This window comes from Dermacentor variabilis, chromosome 4 (genome assembly GCF_050947875.1).
Source record: "Dermacentor variabilis isolate Ectoservices chromosome 4, ASM5094787v1, whole genome shotgun sequence".
Classification (NCBI taxonomy): domain Eukaryota; kingdom Metazoa; phylum Arthropoda; class Arachnida; order Ixodida; family Ixodidae; genus Dermacentor; species Dermacentor variabilis.
This window is the reverse complement of record NC_134571.1, coordinates 22,958,639-22,983,029: the sequence shown is the minus strand read 5'-3', so window position 1 is coordinate 22,983,029 and position 24,391 is coordinate 22,958,639. Positions and strand designations below refer to the sequence as shown.

Here is a 24,391-nt window from a genome sequence, read left to right as displayed (position 1 = left end):
TGCACTTCTGATGATACAATGTGTTGGCTGTTGCCATTCCTGTCGCATCTTCCATGCAGAATGTGCTAGAGCACTCGCTGCTTCGCCACTGTGTACGTGCTGCCTATAAGCAGCCGCCGTCTTCCGTTCTGCCGTCTGCGCGTCACCCCGTGTGCGGATTTTCTTTCTTTCGCTTTTTTTTTACGCTATGGTGACTTACCTGCAGAGGAGTGGACCTTCGACGCCCGATGTGCCACTCTTTTTGACGTGTTCTTTCTTTAATCCGGTGATGCATTGAGGTCATCTTAGCCGCCATGCTGACGAACCAGCACGGTGTGAACCTATACGTCTGTTGACGACCCGCGCCGTGGTGCTGTAGCCAGGGTTGGGGCGCAGACGGCCGCAGCGTTCCGACCCTGTCTCGATAACATTTAGGCAGGTCAACCGCGACGTCGATATGACACGCTCGTGTCATCCTAGCCGCCATGTTGGCAAACCACAACAGTAATCTTGTGCATCCGTGACCTCACGTGAAAGCTATGGATATAGGCTACAATTTCGATGCTTCAAGATTCTGATTTAAACACGGGAAACTTAATGCATTGCCTATAATAGCGCTTTTTGATATACTGTATAGAGTTTTCAGCTGTTGATAGTTCAGACAACCAGTTACTAATTATTAATGACTGTATTAATTAGGTTATAACTAACATAATGTTTTATCGGTTTCGTACGGGTGTACTCACCATGGCCAGAAACATAGGTGATCAAATTGTAATTTTCCTTAATATGGAACTGAGTAAATACAGGGTTAGCAATACTTGGTAAAACAGCGGGTCAGCAGTGGCATCTCCCTCGTCTACTCTGTCCTAATATTTAATGAAGCTAATCACGCATTGGAAAAGCTGTAGCTCCGCCCCATACTCCCGCGCTTTCGTTTAAAGTGGACTTTCTTTACATCGAGTGTTCTGTCTGTTCATGCGTGTCGGTGTGTGTACGCCGCGAACGAAATGGATGGAGGGAGATTTACCGGCCTATATTCGGGACGCACCTATGTGCGGTTAATTATGGTAGGCTGAGTGAAGAAATTCGCAGAGAGAAGCAATGCGAGGCGAGGTGTGCATAATAACGGTATATATACACTCAACAGCGGCGACTTCCTTGGCATGGTTGGCTGCGCGGCATCTCTCGAGGATTCGCAAGAATATCGCGGATTGTGTTTGCAGACCCGGGAAAAAGTACTGCGGTAGCCAGCAAGACTGACAAAAGAAAAAAAAAACGCCACAGAGACAGAAGTGGTGTGGCAGACATTTGCCTTAATGTGAGGAGTAAAAGTGAGGGGGACTGCCTCCTCGAAGTCGACAAAGAGAAATTTGCTGGTGTTTCGGTAACTCCATCTGTATGCTTATGAAGAAAAAAAGAAGTTACGGAACGCGCTTTTGCTATCACGTCGCCTCATTCTGATGTTGAGAGCGCCCTGAAAACAAGGATAAATGAAGAGCCACAGTTTGAAAGGCACAGCATCGCTTGCGACAGCAAACTTGTAGACAGCTTTACGAAGTAAGTATAGTAGTTATATCATCCGTATAAACTCGTAAACATTCGCTTACTAACTGAACTAACAACCATGTTGTCATGCGCGCACAGGCAAGCAAAAACATACCTCACTCGATGAGCACACTGGCGTGAGGGTGGCGTCAGGCGTCAAAACGCTGGCTTGAGGGAAAGCGGCAGCAGCAGCGAGCGAACTGACCTTCGTGCTGCCTCTCTCTTCAACGCGGACTAAGCGGCGAGAATACAGGACACAATTGCTATGAGTCCCCGGTGCATCTAGACTCTAGTATCGCAGATCGCTTTCAGGATGGGGCCCGCGCGGCCGCGCCATACTCAGCAGCCGCCGAAGTAAAGCGCATCACCCCCCCGCCCCCGCTCTCCTCGGTGCCTTGGGCGCGGCGGAAGACGACGCACTTCCACCCCCCGCTTTCTTCCCTTGCGCGCGCGATATTGAGCCGCCACCGTCGGCTCACCATCACACGCTTTCACTCTCACACACAGCATAAGGTGCGCGGCGACGACGTTATCGTCTTTGGACTTTATACCAAATTTCACGGCGACGGCGACGCCGACAGCAGCAATGCGACTAGAGTGTCCATATAATTGATATCGCAATAAAAAGAATGGCGCTCGCAAAAACTAGGCGCTCACAAGAGCAAGAAAAAAGAGAGGGCAGTTTTGTCCATAGTACAATGCAGTAATGAATACATTGTTGCGCTAAAAGGAAAATAAGGCTTAGGAGGGCAAGTAAGAAACGACAGGTCGAGCGCCGAACATCAACTGATTTTGTTCTTACAGCAGAGCACGGGAGAATCAACAAATGCGCACGCGTACATCAGTGTTGTCTAGAGCGGTTGCGGTGACGTTTTTAACAGCTGCATCTCGTTGTCAAACAGATATGGACAAACTTGCCCATGAAACAAGTTCTACTCAACTACGATGCAGTACGTAACGATAGCTATAGCGCATTATTTTGTACGGTAATACACACCCACTGTTTAGCGCAGTGTCACTGTTGCAGACAATATTTGAAGCAGCAGGAACTGCACGTAATACTTTGCAAGCTACCGTTGTCTATGCTTTGCACCTCGGGCAAAACTGCGGCGCCTCAAGCTGCGGCCGGTACTTTATAGTGGGCTCCTCCGTGAAGGCCAACAGAGAACGTGTATCACACAGACCGCAAGACTCTCACTCGTCAGGCGGTTGCGTTCGGATGATTTTCATTGACTCTATTCACGGCGGCAGATGAATAAAACCTGATCTTCTACTAATGGATTCGGTTATGTATTGAAGCCATTGTAGCGCAAAAGAGAACGGACAAAGAAGATGACAGGACACCACGGGCGCTAACTCGCAACTGGTTTATTGGGTCGACCCCAGAAGAATGGGGAATAATAGATACACTCAGTTTAGCGCGCGCGTACACGTTGTTCATGGAAAAGAAAAAGAAAATTCAGAAAAGCAAATTAGCAGATCGTCGTGTCACTAACGTAATCTGTGCCTCTTTTTCTAATGTGATAAGCTTCCAAAAGTTCGCGAGCAGGTGTATCCTTACTTCTGCCTAGAGCCCTAAGCTCACGAAACCATGGTTTACACTTGCAGGCCAAGCAATGCGCAGGCAGATGCGCATTGCCTTTATTAATAACTGACAGTTCGTGCTACCGTGCTCAGTCATTAACACGCTTTGACCTATATGGGCCTTCCAACACGACAACGGTATCATATAGACAACACCGGTGGCTCATTTAACATACGGCAAGGTGTGTTTCTTTTCTGGCAATCAAGCCTTCTTTGTTCGCAAAGAATGCGTGGGCACAGGCCTGCTAGTTCGCGCAGCGCCGAAAAAGACCACTGGTACACCGTACCTACGGCGTCCTTCATGTTGTGGAACATCCCATGCACATAAGGGACTACTTCGGCCCTCACCTCTTTTCGGGCTGAGGTGCTGGGAGTGCGCCTGGGGCCCTTTACCTTACACAGCGAAGCTGTTAAGGGCTAGTTCCCCAGGATCGTGTCCATGTGTAGACGCAAAACTAACATCATCAGGACTGGCTCCAGCGTCGTCGTCTTCTTGCACAGCTGGCTCGTTGGCGCCCCTCGGCGCTACCGCGCGAACGCGCTCCTGCCACTGCTCCCGCGTTCGTCGTCGTCATTAATTAGTTTATTAAGAAACGTGAAGACGTGACCAATTTTACAGCGAATTACAAAAAGCGATTAAGGGCTAGTTCCCCCAGGATCGTGTGCGTTTGTTCTGCCCATACATGGGCCGACCTCGAAGATGCCTGGCCGACCCGCGGCGGAGGTGCAGTCCGCCATTAAGGGGCCCACATACACAGCTTCGCTGGTCATACTTCTTCACAGAGTGGAAGGGCACTGAGTGTTTTCAGGAGAGTCTCCGAGACAACTTTCAAGACTGAGCCCGAATAGCCTGCAGCAAAGAGCTTTGCCAATTATTTCTCAAAACTGGCCTGCACAATATGTGGACAGGATTTCGTAAGCGCGCATTCCAGGCGTAGAGTGGCAATTCCTCTCTTAATGAGCTTTGAGTGAGCAGAATACTGTGGCATGAGAGAGAGAGAGAGAGTAAAACATCTTTATTAATAATATTTGAATGGCGAAAGCAGTGTGGGAGGAATCCTCAGTCCAGGGTCCCTAAGATGATTCCGGCGATGTTTCGAGCCCGTTGTATCACAGCTCGGAGGACCTCGGGAGGTCCGTCGCGGCTCTTTGTCGTCCCACAGCTCTTTGTTGCGTAGGGGGTAAAGGAGAGTTGACAGGGGAGATGAGATGAGAGATTTTCGCGTCCATGGACTATAATCAACAAACGTAGTCATGCTTAAAAATATATTAAACTGTCTAAAAACCAGATTGGATAGCGCCCGTGGTGCACTGCCCTCTTTGTCCGTGTTCCTTTGCGCTACAATAGCTTCAGTACATATTAACCAACTCGCCCAAGAAGAATTATTAATGGATTCGTCATGGTGTGGGTGCCGTTCTCACAATGCTGTCGTTGGCTGCTTACTATTTTATCACATAGCTGTCATTTTTTTTTAGTTTTAGGTTTAGTTGTCATTTCCATTCGTCGCAGTGCCTGCATTCAGTAATCGACAGACGTGACTTCTCCGTCTTTCGAGACTGTCATTCAGCTCGCCCGTCGAGCGTAGTGTAAGCTGCAAAGTTCACCGAGTTCGGAGGTCGTGGAACAAAGAAACAACAGCCTCCAATGCCTGATTCTACAGCACTTCGTTCGCAATTGACGCGAGTATATAGGGCACAAGGCAAATTCACACGATAAGCCGCAGTGCCCCCTACAGCTTGACATTGCGTACACTCGCATATCCTGTATACCTTAAAGGTTCCGGCGCATTGTCGCTGCTTCCTACGAGGCCACAGCTTCGACTCCTGGCTGTGACAAGCGCATTTATGGGAGCTTGACATGCGGAAAGTACCATGCAATGAACTTCGAGCGCGCATTAGTGGAACGCCACAGGTGGTCAAGGTTGATACGTATAGAGTCCCTTGGCCAACAGCGCCCTTTGTTGCCCGCCCTTGACGCTGCACTAAGCCTTGCTGCGCCCCATCTGATATCTCCGACGGCATCTAAAGCTACCTTCTTAACCTCGAGAACGAGATCCAGCGGACACTTGACAATTGTTTCATGTGCAAATTTAACACTATAGTAGCACTCGATGCCACTAATACTTTCTTCTCTGATCTTTTTAAGCTACAGGGAGAAGCCGGTACCAACAACCTCCGCAGATATGCATGCAAATGAGGAAATGACACCGAATACGCTAGCCAGGGCTTCCCAAGATATGAAACAACGTGTATACACAGAAGAAATATACACGAAATCAAGGGCATGTCGCAAATGCTGCTCGTTGTAACCAGTTTCCTAAGCGCAAGCAGGGGCGCTTTCCTCTTTATTTTTTTATTTTTCTTTATCGTGTGCATTTAGAACGCTGTTTTTTATTCAGGATTAACCAGATTGCCTCACTTGACTGAGTTTTGGGACTTTAGCTTATCGAGGGCCAGCGTTATATTAAGCTTAACATGTGAGGAACTAATTGTTACTGTTGCGAGAACAGAGCCGACGAACACCTGCTGCCGCCACTGAAATCACTGTGCTAAATCAGTGAGAGATTAATACTTGTCAATAGATGTCATATCATCAATTTTCTTTGCATCGCGTTTCGCGTGATATCTTCTGTATACTAAACAGAAATACATTCCGCGGATTTGTAATACTCTTGTTATTGACTGGGTAACTTGCAGCGCTAGACTAGAAGCGCATGGCCATTTATCTAACACGTTTTCTTGGAACAGTGCGGTATGACACGCAAAGGATGGCGCGTTGCTATCAATTGTGTTGTAAAAAAAAAGAAAGAAAGCAGAAAGGAAAGCTGTGGAATCCCAATGAAACTTCACTTAATTGCAGCCCCCCACTTTGAAACTTGCCACCAAGTATTAGATATAGTTTTTCGAGAGTCAAGCTAACAGTGGTGTGTCACAAGCCTCTTTTGCTCGAAGCGATACTAACCACACCGAGGTTGCATGCACGGCCGCCTAACTTAATTTAACATTTAACTGACGTCTACTAGTGCATTTTGTCTCTGGCCTAAAGATGCGCGCAAGCGCAATTGGAGGAGTTCAGCTGCTATCTTGCGTGACGCAGTTCGCTCGCGTGGGTGCTTGGCCTGCCTGTTGCACCCCCCCCCCCCCCCCTCGTTACCAAGCTGCCACAACCAGCCCGTGAAAACGCGCCACGGCGTGATGCCTTGAGCCGACGCAGTATACGAATGCGTCTTGTTTGTATACTTCCTCGGGCTCGACATAATCCGGGGGATCAGTGTTAGCGCCTTCGATGGCATCTCGCGCGGGAAAGGCAACGCAATCCCACTTCATGGTTTATTAATAGCGAGCAGGATTATTATTCAAGCGGCGGCTGTATACCGCCACTATAGTGTGCGTCATTGCTTGTCTCCCTCCTTGCGTGTATACAAGACTGCACACCCACTCTTCGTCGTCAGCGAGCGGTCGGAGAGAGAGGTGTCGTCGCACAGCTGCCGTCTTCCTCGCGTCGCCTCCCTCCTCGCATCTCTGGGTGTCGCCCGGCTGCGGCTCGGTGCACGTTCCGATGCGGTCCCGTCTGTCAGTCATCCGCGCGAAGACACTGGAAGCAGCAGGCACGCGGAATTTTTGTGGCCAGGGAAGTGCCCCGTGGGACGCGAGCCGATCGCTATCTCTGACGGAAAGCGCATCTCTCCTGTGACGAACTATACCAGTTACTGCTGTGAGATAACGGCTTCAGCGAGCGAGTGTGGGCCGCTCGGTGCCCCCCCCCCCCACCCCACCGCCTGCCACTGTGCGTACCGACAGACGGGCAGTAGAATTTCTTAGACGAGCGGTGTTCGTGGCTTGTGTGTGCGCACGCGGGGATAACGGCGAACTGTGCGCAGCGCGGCGACCGCCCTCCTCCTCTACTGAGTCCGTGGAAGAGCACCAGCCACCGCTTTCAGAAGGCTGCCGCGAGGTTTCTTCAACCCTCCTCCCTTCTCGGCGGGCGTCCTTCGACGAGCCGCGCGTAAGTCCGACCCCTTTCCGAACAACCGAAACCATCGTCGCCGTGCCGCCAAGGCGACCTCCCGGGTGAACCGTCTGACGTCATCGAGAGCGCAAGGTTCTTGTCGCCCTACCGGGATAGTGCCACTCATTCAAGAGTCGGCCCGCAGTCGAGTCGAACGTTCTCTGCTCGGTGCACCCCTCCACACACTCGCGGGTTCTCTGTGAAGTCCTCGCATCGTTGTACCAGCCTCAGTGGTCCGCTGGGAAACCGCCGTCGTCATCGCGCTATCCACCGCCATGAGTTCGGACGTGTCCAGTCCCCGTCGGCCGGGCATGCTGGAGTTCTTCAGCGGCAAGAATGTCCTGCTCACGGGTAGCACAGGATTTCTCGGAAAGGTAGGGATCCTGCAGTGGGGCGCCCAATGGTTGGTGGGGGTGTGCTGCAGAAACAGTGAAGCTCGCCGGTGCTGTCGAGTGTAGTGGCAATCGCAGCTTGCCACCATTTGCGCGACCTTCTGCCAACCCGAGCTCAAATTTATTGCTATAAATGCCGGCACATCAGCTATGCTCATCGCCGCGGTAGATTGTTTCCCGAACTGAGAGGTGCATCATTTCTGACGCAACGCTCCCATAGGTCAGGCTACGAACACACGCACATACTTTGCTGTCAGCGAACTCCTGTCGCAGCGAGTTGACTTCGCACTCTTCCTTCACATGGTAGCTATGCTCCAGAAACACGTGCAATGTCTTCGCGATGCTCTAATACACTCTGTAACCAGTCATGAAAAGCACGATTTAGCAGACACTTATGAGCTGCACATAAACACAGTGTTCCTGCGGTGCACAGTGAAGACTTGCGAGAGGCCATTGCATGGGTTGTTTTATAATAACTTGTGAAAACATGTTAGGGTGCTGCGGTCCGCCTTTCCCCGACCCCTCTAATTTTCCAGCTTCGACTTTGCTTCTGAGGAAGATAATTTCACGTAATTTAAACGTAAACTAATTTACCCGCCCTACCTTGGTCTTAAAGAGCAGTTAAGTGTGTGAAGTGCAGGAATAAGTTGCAAGATACAGAAATGATTAACACGCGTCCCGCACCCGTTCTATGTTCAATCTGAAATATCAAAGGAACTTGCTCGTGTGTGCGGAATCAGTCACTCCTACGATTTTATCGCTGTAGTGCTAGACAAGGTTGAACTAACAGCGATACATTAAAAGGTAAAGAGCATATATTCCTTTCTGTAAGCAGTGTGTGAAAATGTGCTGGCAAAGTTGGGTGATCGGTATATTCTGAGATTTTCCAGCAAGTGCTCATGGCGGGGCCGGTACAAGTGTCAAAATCAATACAAGGCATGTACTCGTACCGTGCGATCTTGTCAGTCCTTTTTTCCTATGTGCTCCTGCTAAACATAAGATTATAATCAGACCAGCCCTTTCTTATTATAGCCAATGCAGAAACCAAGATTACACCCTCCCTCGGCACACTTTCTCGATCCCAGTGCGCGCTGTAGGTCATTTTCCTCCTTTTATTTTTTGTCATGATAACACTTGTCAATTAAATACGAAGACTGCGAAGTACCAGCGACCACTGTGAAGAAAAGAAACTAGCATCACGCCTTGATCTCGAATAGCTGCATGTAACATTACGACGATAAGGATCACGTCAAAAAAAAAAAAAATTACGGGACCCTGTCAACGATGCAACCCGGCTGCTTACATCGTGTTCTCAAGTTTACATCGACTTTCTTTTTACTCTCGACTTGTGAACAACAGATTTGTCTAAGTGCCTAAAAATTATTACGCCCGAGTTCTCTTGGATAGCGTACGGTTTTCGCGCTCTTCTGCAACTTCACCACTGCCATGAATGCAAATTGCCGGATTCTTGGTATGCGAGGCCTGCGAATTCGTACAAAGGTGTTGTTTGAAGCGTTACTCATAGCTACTACACGAGGTAAGTATTCGAGATTATCTTGCACCAGTGACGTTATTGGGGTGAAGAGCGTGAAGTCGCAAGTACAGAGATCGACCGCGGGGGCCGGATTTTTGTGATGCGTAGCTGAATGCACTTAAACGTTCAGTGCATGCAAATAGACAACTCCGCGCTGTCATAACAAAACTAGGAGCCCTCTCAAAAGCATCCATGTTTCTTTGGGACCTTAAAGCCTCGTCAATTCTTTTCAAGTGTCACTGTGCCCGAACAATCTTAAGCTGGTGATTAGCATTCGCTTTGGTACTTGGGTTTGCTATCGCTGAGCTAGCTCATGACAACGCAGTAGTGACCGCACGGAGAGTGTAGGCTGGCATTGGTGAACAATGACCATGGTCCCACCAAGACAACATTGAGTTGGGCCACTAGTTCTTACGCTAACGATTCAGTTTGAGTACTGTGGATTTTTTTACGCGATTACTCGGCCGGTATTATGAGCGGGCGCACGAAAGGGGCCGATGCCGGTGTGCTTTCGAGGCCATTAAACGATGGACGCATATTCAAGTGCTCAAAAAAAATGTGAAGGCGTTTAGGAGCAGCCGGACTTTACAATACTGCGATGCGATGACCACCCGTCACTTCAGCGCATACCTTCACGCAAGCTAATCAGCGACGGTGACCGGAGGCGCTCTGCATGACTATGAATGTAACTGCAGCGCAAGAAGTAGACGGAGGCAAGAAGCACAAGTCAAACGATGTCGGCTCAGGGGAAGGTCTATGCTTGCGACGGCACTTATAAGTTCGGCTGATTCACCCTCGCATTCAGAAATGCATCTTAACATGAATCCCATGCTTGGCTTGATCTTTATGACGCCTGGCGTGAACGTGCCCTACACGCTCATGACGTTTCCTTCGGCGCGTTCACGACACGTGTCATTTAGATCACGCATGGGTATCAAGTTGGCATGCATTTGTGAATAGACTTAAATGCAGGAGACGCATGATACGATATGTTGCGTCCGATATGGTGTGCGTCTTGTTGTAATCGCACCGCTGGCGCGAGTTGTTGGGAACTCGGCGCTGACGCCCGTTGTTGCACCTGGGTCGCAAGCCCCAAGGGTAGCGTTGGCCTGGCGGCCTGGGGTACAACTGGAAGCATCCGAAGGTCCCGGCAAAGCATGAGTCTACTGGTAACAACAAAACAACTTGTTTATTCTAACATCGCAAAGAGTTGGCGGTCAGGTTGACCGAAGTAGAGAGACGGGAGTGCACGTTACTCAACAGAAGAAATCGGAGCCCTCTTTTGGCGTCCGGGGGCAGCTGCTTTTATACTCTCGCAGTTGAGGGCAAGAAGGAACCCTTCTATAGACGAGCACGTGACTGTGCCGCTCGGGTGCAATGGGATAAGGTGGCTCATACGTCGTGTCGGCGCCTGTCAGACCCCCTCGCTTCACAGTTGTTGGGAGCTCCTCTCCCCGGCTGCCGCGCTTCGACAAGCGTGGGCACCAACAAGCACATACACACACACACGCACATGAAGACACGTGGCATTGGAACATGCCTGGACGCGCTTGGCGGGGAGGCGTAGCGGCGGCGCCGAACAGGCCAAAATGTCTGCCGCTTTGTTGCAGCCGCGCCGGCTAAACCGCGCGTCGTAGGCGAAACGTAACAGTCTGAATGATGGTTTCTCCGAATGTTGGAATTTGTTGAAACCTCTTAGTAACTTATTGGATGTAATTGTTGGTATACGGCAAGGCGTACGCCATGCTGCGACATTTCCTCTTCGGAGGAAGTGCGCCCTAAGTGGCTCATTCCCCCGATGGTCTGGAAAACGCGGCGTGCGGTACGGAAAGTCACGTGAGGTCGCCTCGCGCAAGCACTCGCTCATGTCACTGCTCTGACGTTCGTCCACGTCCACAGCTGGCTCCGACGGCGCTCATCATGCAAAAAAAAAGTTACTAAAGATAGAGTTGATTCAGGCACTCGAACCCACGACCTTCGGTGGGAGTCGAATCCTCGAGCTTATGTGGAAGTCGAACCCACTACCTTTAAGGCGAAGTTAATTAATGTAGAGTTAATTAAGGTGCTCGAACCCACGACCTTTCGTGAGTCATACCCTCGACGTTTGGTGGATGTCGAGCGCAGGGCATTTGATGCTAATTATGACGAAGTTAATTAAGGTACATGTAATTAAGGTAGCGTCAATTAAGGCACTCGAACCTAGGACCTTTGGTGGGAGAAAACAAGTAATAAGAAATAACAACGCACTAGAATGAGAATGCCAAGTAATTTAATGAATGTTTTGGAGCACGGTGAAAAATGGAACATAATTACGGTGTGTGTACTAGAGCATCCATTCTATAATACACTGATATCAGTGTTCGACTGACGAATACAACCGGCTCTGCTGTTACTTCATTAGTGATTCTCAGTGTTAAAGGAAACGGAATAAGTATACTCACGATGGAACAATGTGCCCTGATGAACTGGTACAAAGGCTCCGCTGGCACGAAGTTTATTATATTCATGCGGCGAGAACCGAGACGTTGCGGTCAGAGTCACCAGTGCGTACATTTCTCTCTGAACCAGTGCCAAATTTCGCCAATTGGGCGTGCTCAAGTATCTCCAGCATATCATTAAAGCTTGTTTCTCTCTCTTGAGCGCGCAGGCTTTCGCCTTCACCCTCTTTGGCGTATGATAAAGTTATTGCCAAATTCGTTCTTCCTCTCCTTTTAGGACAAGTCGGTGTGGGAAAGTAGACTTTACTGTGTGGTCTTGGCAAATATCGCGTGGAAACGAGTCTCACTGTCACCTTGGGATACGAAATGTAGCGTTGGATCAGCATAACTGTGTGCTTTGAGCGATACATAGCTAACTTCGTGGCCAGAATTTTTAAAAACTGCTTAAGTTATATAGATTCGTTAATAAAACACATCATTCTTAAATTATTATTCTCTGCTGCGATGTAATATGCAGCGGTAATGACCATTCGAAGAGCAAGTACGATTGAAATGCTACTTGTCGATTTGATGGAAGAGGCCAGAGAGTTCGAGTAAAGAAGAGTAATGTGGAAGAACGAACGCAACCGTAAATGATAAAATGATGCACAGATCTGCTTATGAATAATTTGAATGTAATGCTCGAAATGGGTGCGTGACTGCCGTTTTTTATTGTGGATCGGTAATATTCGGCAATATATTGGTAATATTGATCGGTAATATTCTTACAGCCTTCTGTAAGCGAAGGGTTACACATAGCTGATTACAGCTACAATTTAACGTCTTTCGCGATTTCGAAAAGGCGCTTGCTCTGGTGGCGTTGACCTGCGCATTATCTTGTTTTCATGCTGCGCTGGCATAGTTACGCACAGAGTGCCAAATTTTGCGAATTGGACGTGGGATAACGTGTGAAAAGCGAAGCGACGTTTTCGGCAACAACGGTTGTGTCGTCTGACTAAGCTGGATTTATACTTATTCACAATAAGCCAGGTGCTGACGCAATAGAAAGAACTAGACAGCGCGAGACATGATCCAGTGCTCGAGAATGGGCAAACGACGCTTCCAAAGGGTAGGCCTCCACACTCGAAACATCGCTCTCCTAATTGGCTCTCAGAAGCTGCAGTATAGCGCTATTGATATACCTTCGTGATGATGAGCGTGCAGCCATAAAGATATAAAAGGCTCCACTGTCGTAACACAAGCGGGGGGAAAGTAACCTTCGTATATCCGGGATCATCGCTTCATTGTCAAAGGTGAAAGTTCACGCTTACTGGCCCTGTAAGAAAGAAAGAAAGAAAGAAAGAAAGAAAGAAAGAAAGAAAGAAAGAAAGAAAGAAAGAAAGAAAAAGAAAGAAAGAAAGAAAGAAAAACGCATATGGCCAAAAATTTCTCAAGCTGTGTCTTTGCAGATGGAAATGTACGCACTGGTCACTCTGACCACAACGTCTCGGTTCCCGCCGCGTGAACATTGCAAAGTTCATACCAGCAGACTCTTCGTACCAGTTTATCAGGGCGCTGAGGCATTGTTCCACCATGAGTGTATTGCGTCTTTAACACTCAGGATAACTAATAATGTAACAGGAGAGCCGGTTGTATTCGTCAGTCGAATACTGATTTCAGTGCACTGTAGAATAGATGCTCTATAGTCGTACACACAGCGTAATGATGTTCCATTTTTCTTTTAAAGCTTTCTTTTTCACGTTAGCACGAACATCTACTCTTGCTAAGCTGCGACGAACGAGCAGCCAGATGGATCTGGCACTTAGCATACACAGAAGGAGAACATGGAAGGCGCGTGTGCGCGGTCGGCGTGCGGGGAGCGCGCGACAACGAACTGGAGTAATCGGCGGAGCAAGCCGCGTGCGGTGCGGCGGCACGGAACGCGAACTGCTTGTGTGTGCGTGCGCCGAGGATTCATATCGCTACCGCAGTGCCTCGGCGTCTTTGTGACGTACTTTTACAGACCACGACGTCGCGGGTTCGATTCCCATGCCATGGCGCCGACATTCCTATGTAGGCAAAATGTCAACAAATGAAAAAGAACACACTTGCGCAGGCCCTAAATGTTGCGCACCTTAAAGATATTTCCAGGTGATCAGAATTAGTTCGCAGCTACGGCGGCTCTCGTGGTCACTATTGTTTTGAGATGCTAAGCCCATCACTCCAGAGCTATTGACACTCCGGCGCCATGGTAACGGCGGCGCCCGTAACGTGAAATTACCGTTATTTATGGCCACTTCACGTCAGGGCTGCAATACTGGATAACGACCTCGCTTTAGCATCTCGCGCTACTCTAGTCACGTGTGCGAGGCGGGCAGAAGTCGAACTCAGTGAATTCATGTAGACGGCCTGCGCGTCGGGTGAAGGAAAGTAACAGAAAAAGCGAAGTGATTGCTGTTCGCTCAAAAGTGCGTGCTTGTTTCGGACACCTCCACACGAAGCCTGATCCACCACGTAGAAACGGTGGCGCACGCATTATTAAACGCGATGCGCTATTCTATGCTCACGGAAGCGTGGCTTATATTGAGAGGTGTCGCGTAATAAGGAATCGCGTTTTCGTACCGAATACTCGTAGATAAAATGTTGCGAAAACGCGCTCTTCGCATGATTTAGCTTGCGCATCTGCGTCAACGCTCACATACGTACTCCCTGTCGCACTGCAATCAAGCTGTTAGCCGCTTATCAAACGCCTACGTCCTCGGGTAGATTTAACTTCGGCCAGCCGTGAAAGTGCAGAGGGGCAGTTGAGTTCTTGATTGGCTGCTCTGTTGAGAATTGACGAGAGAGAGAGAAAGGTGTCTTTTTTTTTTATCTGGTATTATTGGCGTAAAGATTGCCTGTCCTATCGTTAAGCAACGTACAAGCGACCCACGCGGTGATAACACGGACTCGTAACGTTGCTCGAGCTTTAACTCTGCCTCCATCGCGCATAACGTAATTTACAACTATTATAATCGCAAGGCGTCTAAGTACCTGAAGATGTGGACCGTAAAGGATGATGAGTGGGCGTTTCTATTTCGGTATAGACCATAGCACACTGCGGTTCTCTCTGACGTCTCCTGCCCCGTGGGAACATACGCGTCCGCTTATACCAACTAATACGTCAACCCTATGCGTATAAGGTATAAGGCCGCCACTCTTCCCTTGCTGCATTTGATACGTCCTGGGGCTCACCTTCTCTCACAGCCGATGATGCGCAATCTTTCCTCCAATGCCGCCGCGCAATTGCGACGCTTATGTTTTTCGAAATGGCGCATGTCTCGAACGTGTTTACGTGTTTACAAACGCACGGTAGCGATGACGTGAACAAAGAACCAAGGTTCAGCGACACTATAAGCACGTAGTCTATGACTGTAGAAGCTGTGATGTGCATTGTGCAACACGCACGCACTCGTTCACTACATGCATAGCATTGTAAGTGAGAATACAAGAGAATCAGATTTATCGAAAACGGTTTGAGTGTTAGAGTTGCCATTGCATACAAAGGGGAGAAAGTGACCATGCCCACTTAGGCTCCCATTTCTGGCTACTTTGTCTTACAGCACTGCTTTAGCGCGGACGTGTATTTACATAGAAACGTTGACGTGCGCTTTAACGTTGGCAGACAACCCCCATTTGCTTCAAATTGTGTGCTCGAAATGTTACCTGCATCACTGCTAGCTGTTATGTCGCGTGGCGAAGTAAAAAAGAAAAGGTACGACACTGAACTTCACCGAAGGCTCTTTAAGCGCGATTATAATTTTTTATGCGGATGCACTAACATGTATTTATGTTTCTTTGGAAGTTCTCGGTTTTCCATTTTTAACCTACCTTTCGTTACTTTATTGTGGAAGTATAAGGGTGGCGCTAAAAGACTTCTTGTACGCAGATGTGTACGTTATCCGCTGAGATTAGTCGCGAGAAAAAAAAAAGGAAGGTTTGTTCCAAAACGTGGAGCGTTGGAGTCACGTCAGTGCTCATATTAAACCAAAACGTTCAATCATTCACTCGCTCGGGTTATTACTGGTCGTGATAGCGCTACAGTATGTAACTACAGTCTTGCAATGACCTGTTGATATAGTTGGGCTCTGGTTGGCGAAATTTGGAGGCACGTCCTTAATTCTGCTCATGTAACACAGGTGTGTTTCACACGAGCGTACTGAGTGCGCGGTACGTGCGGCGCCCGACTTGGCCAGCACGAAAGGGGATCGCATAAAAGCAAGAGAGACTGGCGCCACCCTACTCTTCACGGTAACCGGCGTGCGTTCGGCGGGCTGCCACCATCCGTCTCGTAAATCGGAACGGTGGCGGCGAGGTTACACGTACGTTATACCATCTTTCCTTGCGATCCGCAGCGCCGGGACATCTTGGATAGCCCCTAGGCTTGGTGCCATTTAAGTAGAAAAAGCCGGCAGATCCCACGCCCTGTGGGAACCGATGTTATGCGAAGCAGCGTGCGGGAAGTTGACGAAAAGACCGAGACGTAGGCGTCTGTGTCATGACCTGCGTGACACACGCGTCACGACGTTCGTGTCATGAATTATAGTTTACGTTCGCCATACACTCTTGTCATACTGTGCCAACTTTAGTACATACCACGTTAACGAAGCGACCACGAGAGCACCAAGACGTAGGCGACTGTTTCATTATCTACACCCCACGCATGTCATGATATTCATGTCATGACCTGTCATTTATGTTGGTCATACACTCTTGTCATACTACGCCAATTTTGGTACATACTAAGTTAACGAAACGACCATGAGAACACCAAGACGTAGGCGGCTATATAGATACTGTTAAAGTGGCAAATGTTCGCCAATGTTTCACATTTAATATAAGTGCGCCAGTTTATTATTACAGTTATTTCTTTTTCTCGACTACATAGCGCTTTTAAAGGGAACCTTCCGTGTGACCGAAGTATGAGCATACGACGGTCTTTTTCTTTTTTTTTTTTATTCGATCACGTCACAGTATCCCCGCGGGCGAACGTTGTCTGTACATGAACGCTAAAAATGTTATTTAAAAAATGTGCGCTTCGTCTTTTGTACTGTGTCGCGCGCATTTCCAAATCAAACGGAGCAACGCGGCCTTGCAGACGTGGCTGATATGGCTATCAATTGTGCTGTGATGACGCAATAAATTAAATCACGAGCATTTCCTTCTTCGGCCACTTCAAGCTCGTGCACCGCCATCGCCTTTTAGAAGGTGCATACTCCTCGTGAAGCCAGTGCGTCCTTCGCGCAAGCGTTCTTTGTATCCACGAAAAAAAAAAACGATTATTGAACCTGAAATGCTGTCGCGGCAACAACGTCGTCGCGTTCAGGACTATGGCGATTTACTTCTGCGGTTTCCCACATCCCTGTTTACGCTAGACAATGGCAGAATGCGCATTAAATTGCTATTGGTGGCAAGTGTTCGTGACGTGCAGAAGGCGAGCGAGAATGCCGTACACCTACTCGCGCCGAGACAGGAGATACACGGAGGGGGCACCGCGCCGTCTGTCTGCACTGCTCTGTTCGCGTGCCCACTCCGGCATCTGCGTGCGGTGTAAAAGATCCGTCTTTAGGCGCACCGTGAGAGCGCGATAACTCCTTGAGAAGTGAAAGCTCGCTCGCGCCCCACGCGAACCACTCGCAGCGCACGCACTCTTCGATTTCTAAGCGAAAACTCCGCCACTTGCAGAACCGGCTTGCAGGGTGATCACGTGTTCCCTTCTAGCTATCAAAAATAACGAAATGCAGCCATAATGAAGACTATGGAAGCGTGCAGAGAATTCAATCACTGAAGCGTGCGCTGTAAAAGTGTGCCAGCTGTCTACGAACGCTTTCCTTGTTTCTGTCGGCGTTTGACATCACGTAAACCGAATGCCGTGTCATCTTCTACTCGTACGACATGCGTCGCATCATCTAGAAGTACGCCTTTAATCTGCTACGAAGCAATAATTTGGCGTGCCTTTATTGATGAGTCGTATTAAAGGATAGTTTTATTCGCTTCCGAGATGCCAAGGAAAGTACTGTGGCTGTCACTCACTGTCGACAGCTATAGGTCTCCCCTAAAATTATATCGTTTCGTCTGACTACGATGTGGAGGATAAAGGCGTCCTCGCGGAGACGTCTTGTTTCTTTGGAACGAGGAAACGGATACTGGCTCTCAATTTCAACTTCACCCTATTAAGGTTTATGTTGTCCTTGAAAACTTGCACTAAAGTTTGCAAGAATATTCGCACGTTTACACGGTGACGCTTCAACATAGTTTTGTCCCGCAGAAATAAGAACAGCAGCGTCGAGGTATTCACAAGCGCAAAGCTTAACATAGCTCACATACTGTATATTGCCATCATGCTCCGAACGTGCTTCCCTCGACACGTAATTGCGACCTATCGTTCGGGTGCTTGCCAACAAATTGCCAAGCAACCAGGCTCAGTAACGAGGCCGGATGGCTTATTGTACATTTATTAGCGTGCTGCTCGATAGCTCCTTCGCTTTTCGACAAAGTCAAACCGTTTCCCTTCACTGTACATGGATGGATGGATGGATGGATGGCGGCTATACCCTTTGTAACGGGCGGCGGCTGGCGCCACCTAGCCTTTTGCTCCCCCTCCTATTTTATTATTTTTTCTCTATATACTCTTTTCCTTAACCTAGTTTTCACTCCCCTCCTCCCCCCAAAATAACTATCTAAAACAGTAGAGGAAACATTATCTCCCCGATTTATGGTATTATCTATCCCTTGACTTCCTCCACCAATCCTCTAGCCTCCCCTTCGTTACTGCCACTCTTTTCTCGCCTATTTGCCCTCGTTCCCCGGGAAAACCTAATGCCCCTTCCATATCTGCCACTGTTCCCTGTGCCAGGGTCGGGCGAAGGTCTGTGCATCTCAGCACTATATGCTCAGTGGTCTCCATTTCGGCTCCGCAAGCTGTGCACCTAAGGTCCACGTCTTCAAATTTAGCCCTGTATGTTTTCGTTCTCAAAACCCCCGCCCTAGCTTCGAATAATAGTGAGCTGCCCCGCGAGTTATCAAATAAGAGCTCTCTCTTAATCTCCTGTTTTTGTGACCTATACATTGATAACGCTGGCTTTCCGAGCATTCTTTCTTCCCACATTTTTCTTTCCGTCTCCTTCACCTCCTTTCCCACACTAGAACCACGTTGGACCCCCTCCCTCGGCTGTAGGTATCTATTCCTCAGCTTCCTCGTTCTGAGTGTCCACTTTGTGTTCAAACTTTTCATGTACAGATATTTGTACACTTTTCCTGCCCACCTTTTTTCCTCCAGTGCTGGGAGTCTCTGTTCAAATTTTAGTTTACTTACTGCCTCTCTACCTTCGAATGACGTCCATCCCATGTCCCCCTGCACTCCCTCATTAGGGGTGTTCCCGTGTGCTCCTAAGGCCAACCTGCCTACACTTCTCTGTCTCGTTTCCATGAATGCCTGAACTTCCGATTTCATGCACAGTACTGAATTTCCGAATGTGAGGCCAGGTACCATAACCCCTTTCCATACGCCCCTAACCACCTCGTACCTATTATAGTTCCAAAGTGCCTTGTGTTTCATTACAGCTGAGTTCCTTTTCACTTTTTCAATCATAATTTTTTCCTGTTCTTCCAAGTACTTTTTGCCCTCGTTTAGCCATATGCCCAAATACTTGTATTTTTCAACATGATCAATCTTAGTGCTTTGTATTTCCAATGGTTCCCCCCTTTCTTCATTGTGTACTATTATCCCAGACTTCTCTCTACTGAATTGCAGTCCCAATTTTTCTCCCTCCTCTCCACATACGCTCATTAGTTCCTGTAGCCCTACTCGGGTGTCAGCAAGCAGTACAATATCATCTGCATACATCAGTCCGGCTAGTACTTGAGCTACCTTCTGCCCTTCCAGCGTATAGCTTATGTCAGTTCCTATTGTGCTCTGGTCTAGTCTCTTTTCCATTTGGCTCATGTAGACCATAAAAAGCAGAGGCGACAATGGACAGCCCTGCCTGAGACCTCTTCTTATTTTAGCTGGCTTTGTAGTTTCCCCCTCCCATGTTATCTATACCTCATTATCTGTATAAACTTGTTGTAGGAACTCAATCATCTTTCTATCCAGACCATTTCTATCTATCTACATGAGCGAAGATTGATGTCCATTCCGATGCGTTTCGCTGCTCCAATGACAAACACATTAAGCAACTTGGCACTGCATCTTGGACAGCTTTAACAATTTAACTGGAGTAACTGCGGTGTGCATTGCTTTCACGTGAAAACAAGGCACGTGAAACAAGACGATTACAACGGTTAGCAATGTATGTTCTTAGTCTCGGCCAATAACTCTGTCAGGAAATGTCCGACAGGTGCTAGTACACTTCCTAAGCAAACCCTTAGTTGTTTGGCACGTTTTTCAAGTACAGCTCGCACATAAGCGCAGATAGTGAAGGTGATGAACATCTCTATTGCTTTCTCGTCGCAGGTTCTGTTGGAAAAGATTCTTCGTTCCTGCCCAGACGTTGGATCGATCTACCTAATTGTGCGAGGCAAACGGGGACTACGCGCCGAAGATCGAATTGCAGACATCCTCAAAATGCAGGTGAGTCACGTGACATTTTTCCTTGGGCCGCGATACATGGCGACAGCTTCAAAAACAATTTTTTTTTTTGGACAGGCGCAATCATCCACCCCTTCCATTTTGTCCGCTCTTTTATGCCCTCCCCAGACACACCTGTACTGGCCTGTCTTCAAGCTTTAGCTCCTAGAGAGATAGTGGCAGGCATCTAGCAGCCAGCAGGCCTCTTTCTCTTTGGTTCTTTGTGCATTCGCACCGACAATAATACATTGCACGTAGGTACATATTTTGTAAAATTTCGTAAGCTGTTCCTCAGAGTAAGTATAGTCCCTTTAACGAATGTCGCTCACTTACAGAAATTTTTCCGTTCACCGAGGATGAAATGCTATTGCAGCGCTAATCCATGCCGCAGTGTGTCTGGTATTGTTGTTTATTCTAAATTCATAGTAGAAAATGCTAGATGAACCATTCATACGCGGTGAGGAAACGTAACGCTTTTCTTTGTTGTCACATAGTCGGGCGGTAATTGGACTGCCTTCACCTCTGAGCAAGAAGCTTGACCGTTGCTTTCTACGGTCAGTAACGAACAACCAGCCGACGTACATACTTTTCTCATAACACGCTTGCCTTGCCCAGAAGTTTAGTAAGCGAGAGACCGACAGCAGTGTTTCTCCCGGAAGATACTCTTCAGCGAGTGTCCCAAATCACATCGAGAGCTGACATTTGGTTTAAATTGAGTTTTGTATCCCCAACCCTCGAGCTATGGCGTACGTCGTGGAACTAACGCGCACAACCGCGAGACACAGAACGATGAAAAGGCGCCCATATGGTTCCGACTTATCATGCGATGGCACAGAGTTGATGGCCTTGCCAAATGTAGGAACGCGACAAGGAATAATTGTAGTGCGGAATAGAAAAGGGGGAGTACATGGTTCTCGAGAGGTTCAGACAAAGACAGACTTCGGAGTGTCAGTGATTGTTGGCACGCCACTGCGAGAGTTTGTCAGTTGATACCGCGCAGAACACTGCGAGAGGTACTGTGCGTGGTATTACGTTATATAGTTACAATGGACTACTTTACACATTGAGCAAAACTGCGACTTTGCCTTAAATATAAACATGGAACTGTTTGTGTGCATCGTGTGACTTTTAAGGCGTGCTTCAAAAACAAAAAAAAGGATAACGCACTATATGCGTACCTTCGCCTTGGATGACCCCTGAGCCACAATATGTCAGCAGTATAGGCCAGGATCTATTACTCTCACACACCCGCTTAGAGCAAACGCACTTAATCTCTACCTAAGTCTCTTGTGGTCTGCGCAGCCTACGATGGGCTGCCGATTTGATGACGGGACAGTTGACAACAAAGCCATGGCGAGCGAACACTGGCGGCGAACGTGCGATATAAGAACAGCCTGAGCGCTACCGCAGTCCCCAGCAAAAATGGGCTGCCCCTAATAAAAAGCGCTGAACATTCTGGTTTTTATACAATACAACGTCCGAACAACAATGAACGAATATATCCTTTTGCTCCTTAATGATCTAGACGCCGGCTAAGAACCTCAAAATAGACACGGTAAAACGGTACGGACGTCCGGCTGAGAGCGGCGTATAAACAAACAGGTCGCATATTGTCTGGGAGGCTATCAGCGTCGTCCGTGTGTGTACGCGGCCGCAGCGAGTGGAAAACACGATGCCGGCGATCCTCCTCTCCAGCGGCCGACCTTGCCCAAGGTTGCGTCGACTACGCAGACCGCGGAAGCCGAGGAGTTATGGGGGCGCGGACTGACGGCCCTGGAGACAGCCGTCGGTCAGGGCCGGCCGGCTGTAGACGGTGGCGAGCCGCCCCTGTCTGCTTGCTCTCGCTCGCGGTATAGTGTGCTCGAGAAACTCCGCCCTGGCGAAAGAGCGCTCGCAGCGTCAGCCTCTGATGAAGGGCGAGTCGAGCGGCTTGATCCGCATGTTTGGAAAGTTCCGCCGCCCGGGGCGATTGGCCGCAAGGCGTCGGGGAGACCTCTGCGATCCCCACGGATGCAGAGCATAAAAGCACACTGCACTGCAAGGACGGCGTCAGGTTATCGATGGCGCTACTCGGAAATTCACTCCGAAATCACGCTGAACGTGAAGGGCGCAACGCCGTGCACTCGGACCTGCCGACGTGGCTTCCTTTGTGGCCGTGACGTTCCGCGGCTGAGCACGAGGTCGCGAGTTTGATTACCCGCCCTGATTGCCAGTGGGAGTGATATGCAGAAACGCGCATGCGCATTAAGTTCAGGCTCACGTTGAGGAACCTCGAGTGATAAAAATTAATCCTGCGCGCTCTCCTATAGCCGAGGTGTTGCTTTGCGACTGGAAATCCAATCAATCGATCAATCAATCGATCGGAACTTGCGTCTCACCGAAAGCACTGTGCTGCTACAAACGCTGCGCATCGTTTGTTTAATTCCAAGATAAGCCGCGAGGAGTCAGATTGCACGTACAATAAAGGCATGCACCCATGTCCTAGAGTCATCATAACAATGCCTATTCACTAGATTTGTAATCTCATAACAGTGCATCATCACGGGCGCTACACGGAGCTATATATCATCAGCAGCAGCAGCCTGGCTACGCCCAATGCAGGGCAAAGGCTTCTCCCATACTTCTCCAACTACCCCAGTCATGTGGTAATTGTGGCCATGTTGCCCCTGCAAACTCCTTAATCTCATCCGCCCACCTAACCTCCTGCCACCCCCTGCAACGCTTCCCTTCTCTTGGAATCCAGTCCGTAACTCTTAATGACCATCGGTTGTCTTCTCACCTCATTACACGTCCTGCCCATGCCCATTTCTTTTTCTTGATGTCAACTGAGATGTCGTTAACTCGCGTTTGTTCCCTCACCCAATCTGCTCTTTTCTTATGCCTTAACGTTACACCCATCATTCTTTTTTCCATAGCTCGTTGCGTCGTCCTCAATTTAGGTAGAACCCTTTTCGTAAGCCTCCAGGTTTCTGCCCCGTAGGTGAGTACTGGTAAGACACAGCTGTTATACACTTTTCTCTTGAGGGATAATGGCAACCTGCTGTTCATGATCTCAGAATGCCTGCCACGCACCCCAGCCCATTCTTTTTCTTCTGATTATTCCAGTCTCATGATCGGGATCCGCGGTCACTACCTGCCCTAAGTAGATGTATTTCCTTACCACTTCCAGTGCCTCGCTACCTATCATACACTGCTGTTATCTTCCGAGGCTGTTAAACGTTACTTTAGTTTTCTGCAGATTAATTTTTAGACCCACCCTTCTGCTTTGCCTCTCCAGGTCAGTGAGCATGCATTGCAATTGTTCCCTTGAGTTACTAAGCAAGGCAATATCATCAGCGAATTGCAAGTTACAAAGGTATTCTCCATGAACTCTTATCCCCAATTCTTCCCAATCCAGGTCTCTGAATACCTCTTGTAAACACGCTGTGAATAGCATCACATACTATACTATATATTTATATGTGAATAGCTATATATACTATCCATCTAATAAAATACAGTGCTCCATAGCTGTAAATAACGAGGAATTTCGTCCCCGCGTTCCAGAGGCTTTGAAAGCTGTATGAAAGGACTCTAAAGTCCAGGCAGACAGATTAGAAGCAGCTTCGGTCGCGCGCCTAGTGGCAAAGCAGCTTTTGAAAATAATTTATTGCTACGTGTTACTTTAGTTATAAGCTTCATCGAGTAGTGGATGGTATGATACATGCTGAGAAGTATGTTCTGCTACTAAATTTGCACAAGAGCGAGGATGACGGACACGTTCACAGATACAAAGTTCGGCTACAAATCTTATTGCGTTGAAAAGTGGTGAAAGCATGAAAAATGAAGGGAAAGCACGCCACTATCACGTATTGGTCAATAATCTGTGTCTATAGTGCTGCATTTACATGATTCACATGATCCAATTAGTAGCTTAAGATTTATTGGCGTACGGAATGGGGCTACATGAAATTACATAAAATATTTTTGCAACTGTGAGTTGAATTGCTATTTACTAGTGTGACGTACTAAATAAAAGTTTCTTTGTGGTCACAGGAAAAATAACTCTAAGGGCTGCGTGACGGGTGGTGAGACAGTGGGGATGTCGTTTTTTTTGGCTACGCGCCACATCTTCGGGTGTCGTCGTATTCGAAATAGCTTCTCTCAGCCTCTCCAAAAATTTCTCAGCCGTGCAACCAACGAATCCTTAGATCTGCATGTTCCTCGCCTGACTTGCGGTTATGCACGGTTAGGTCCAGACGGCCTCACATGCCTGCCGTTCTGGCCGCTGGGGTGAAACCATGGCTTTGCTGTAAACCGCGATGACCTTCGCACATTTCC

The 24,391-nt window shown here is 48.4% G+C and overlaps 1 protein-coding gene across 3 annotated transcripts in view; it reads left to right on the top strand.

The window, feature by feature from the left end:
• Positions 1-24,391, top strand: part of LOC142578794 (putative fatty acyl-CoA reductase CG5065) — a 97,424-nt gene that overhangs the window by 53,906 nt on the left and 19,127 nt on the right. For 2 of the 3 annotated variants that reach the window (XM_075688371.1, XM_075688373.1), the window contains exon 2: positions 19,958-20,074. In XM_075688371.1, coding sequence (XP_075544486.1) covers positions 19,958-20,074 — 117 coding nt within the window. Of the gene's footprint in view, positions 1-6,640; positions 7,495-19,957; positions 20,075-24,391 lie in introns of those variants that run through there. The other variant, XM_075688372.1, reaches the window with a different exon arrangement.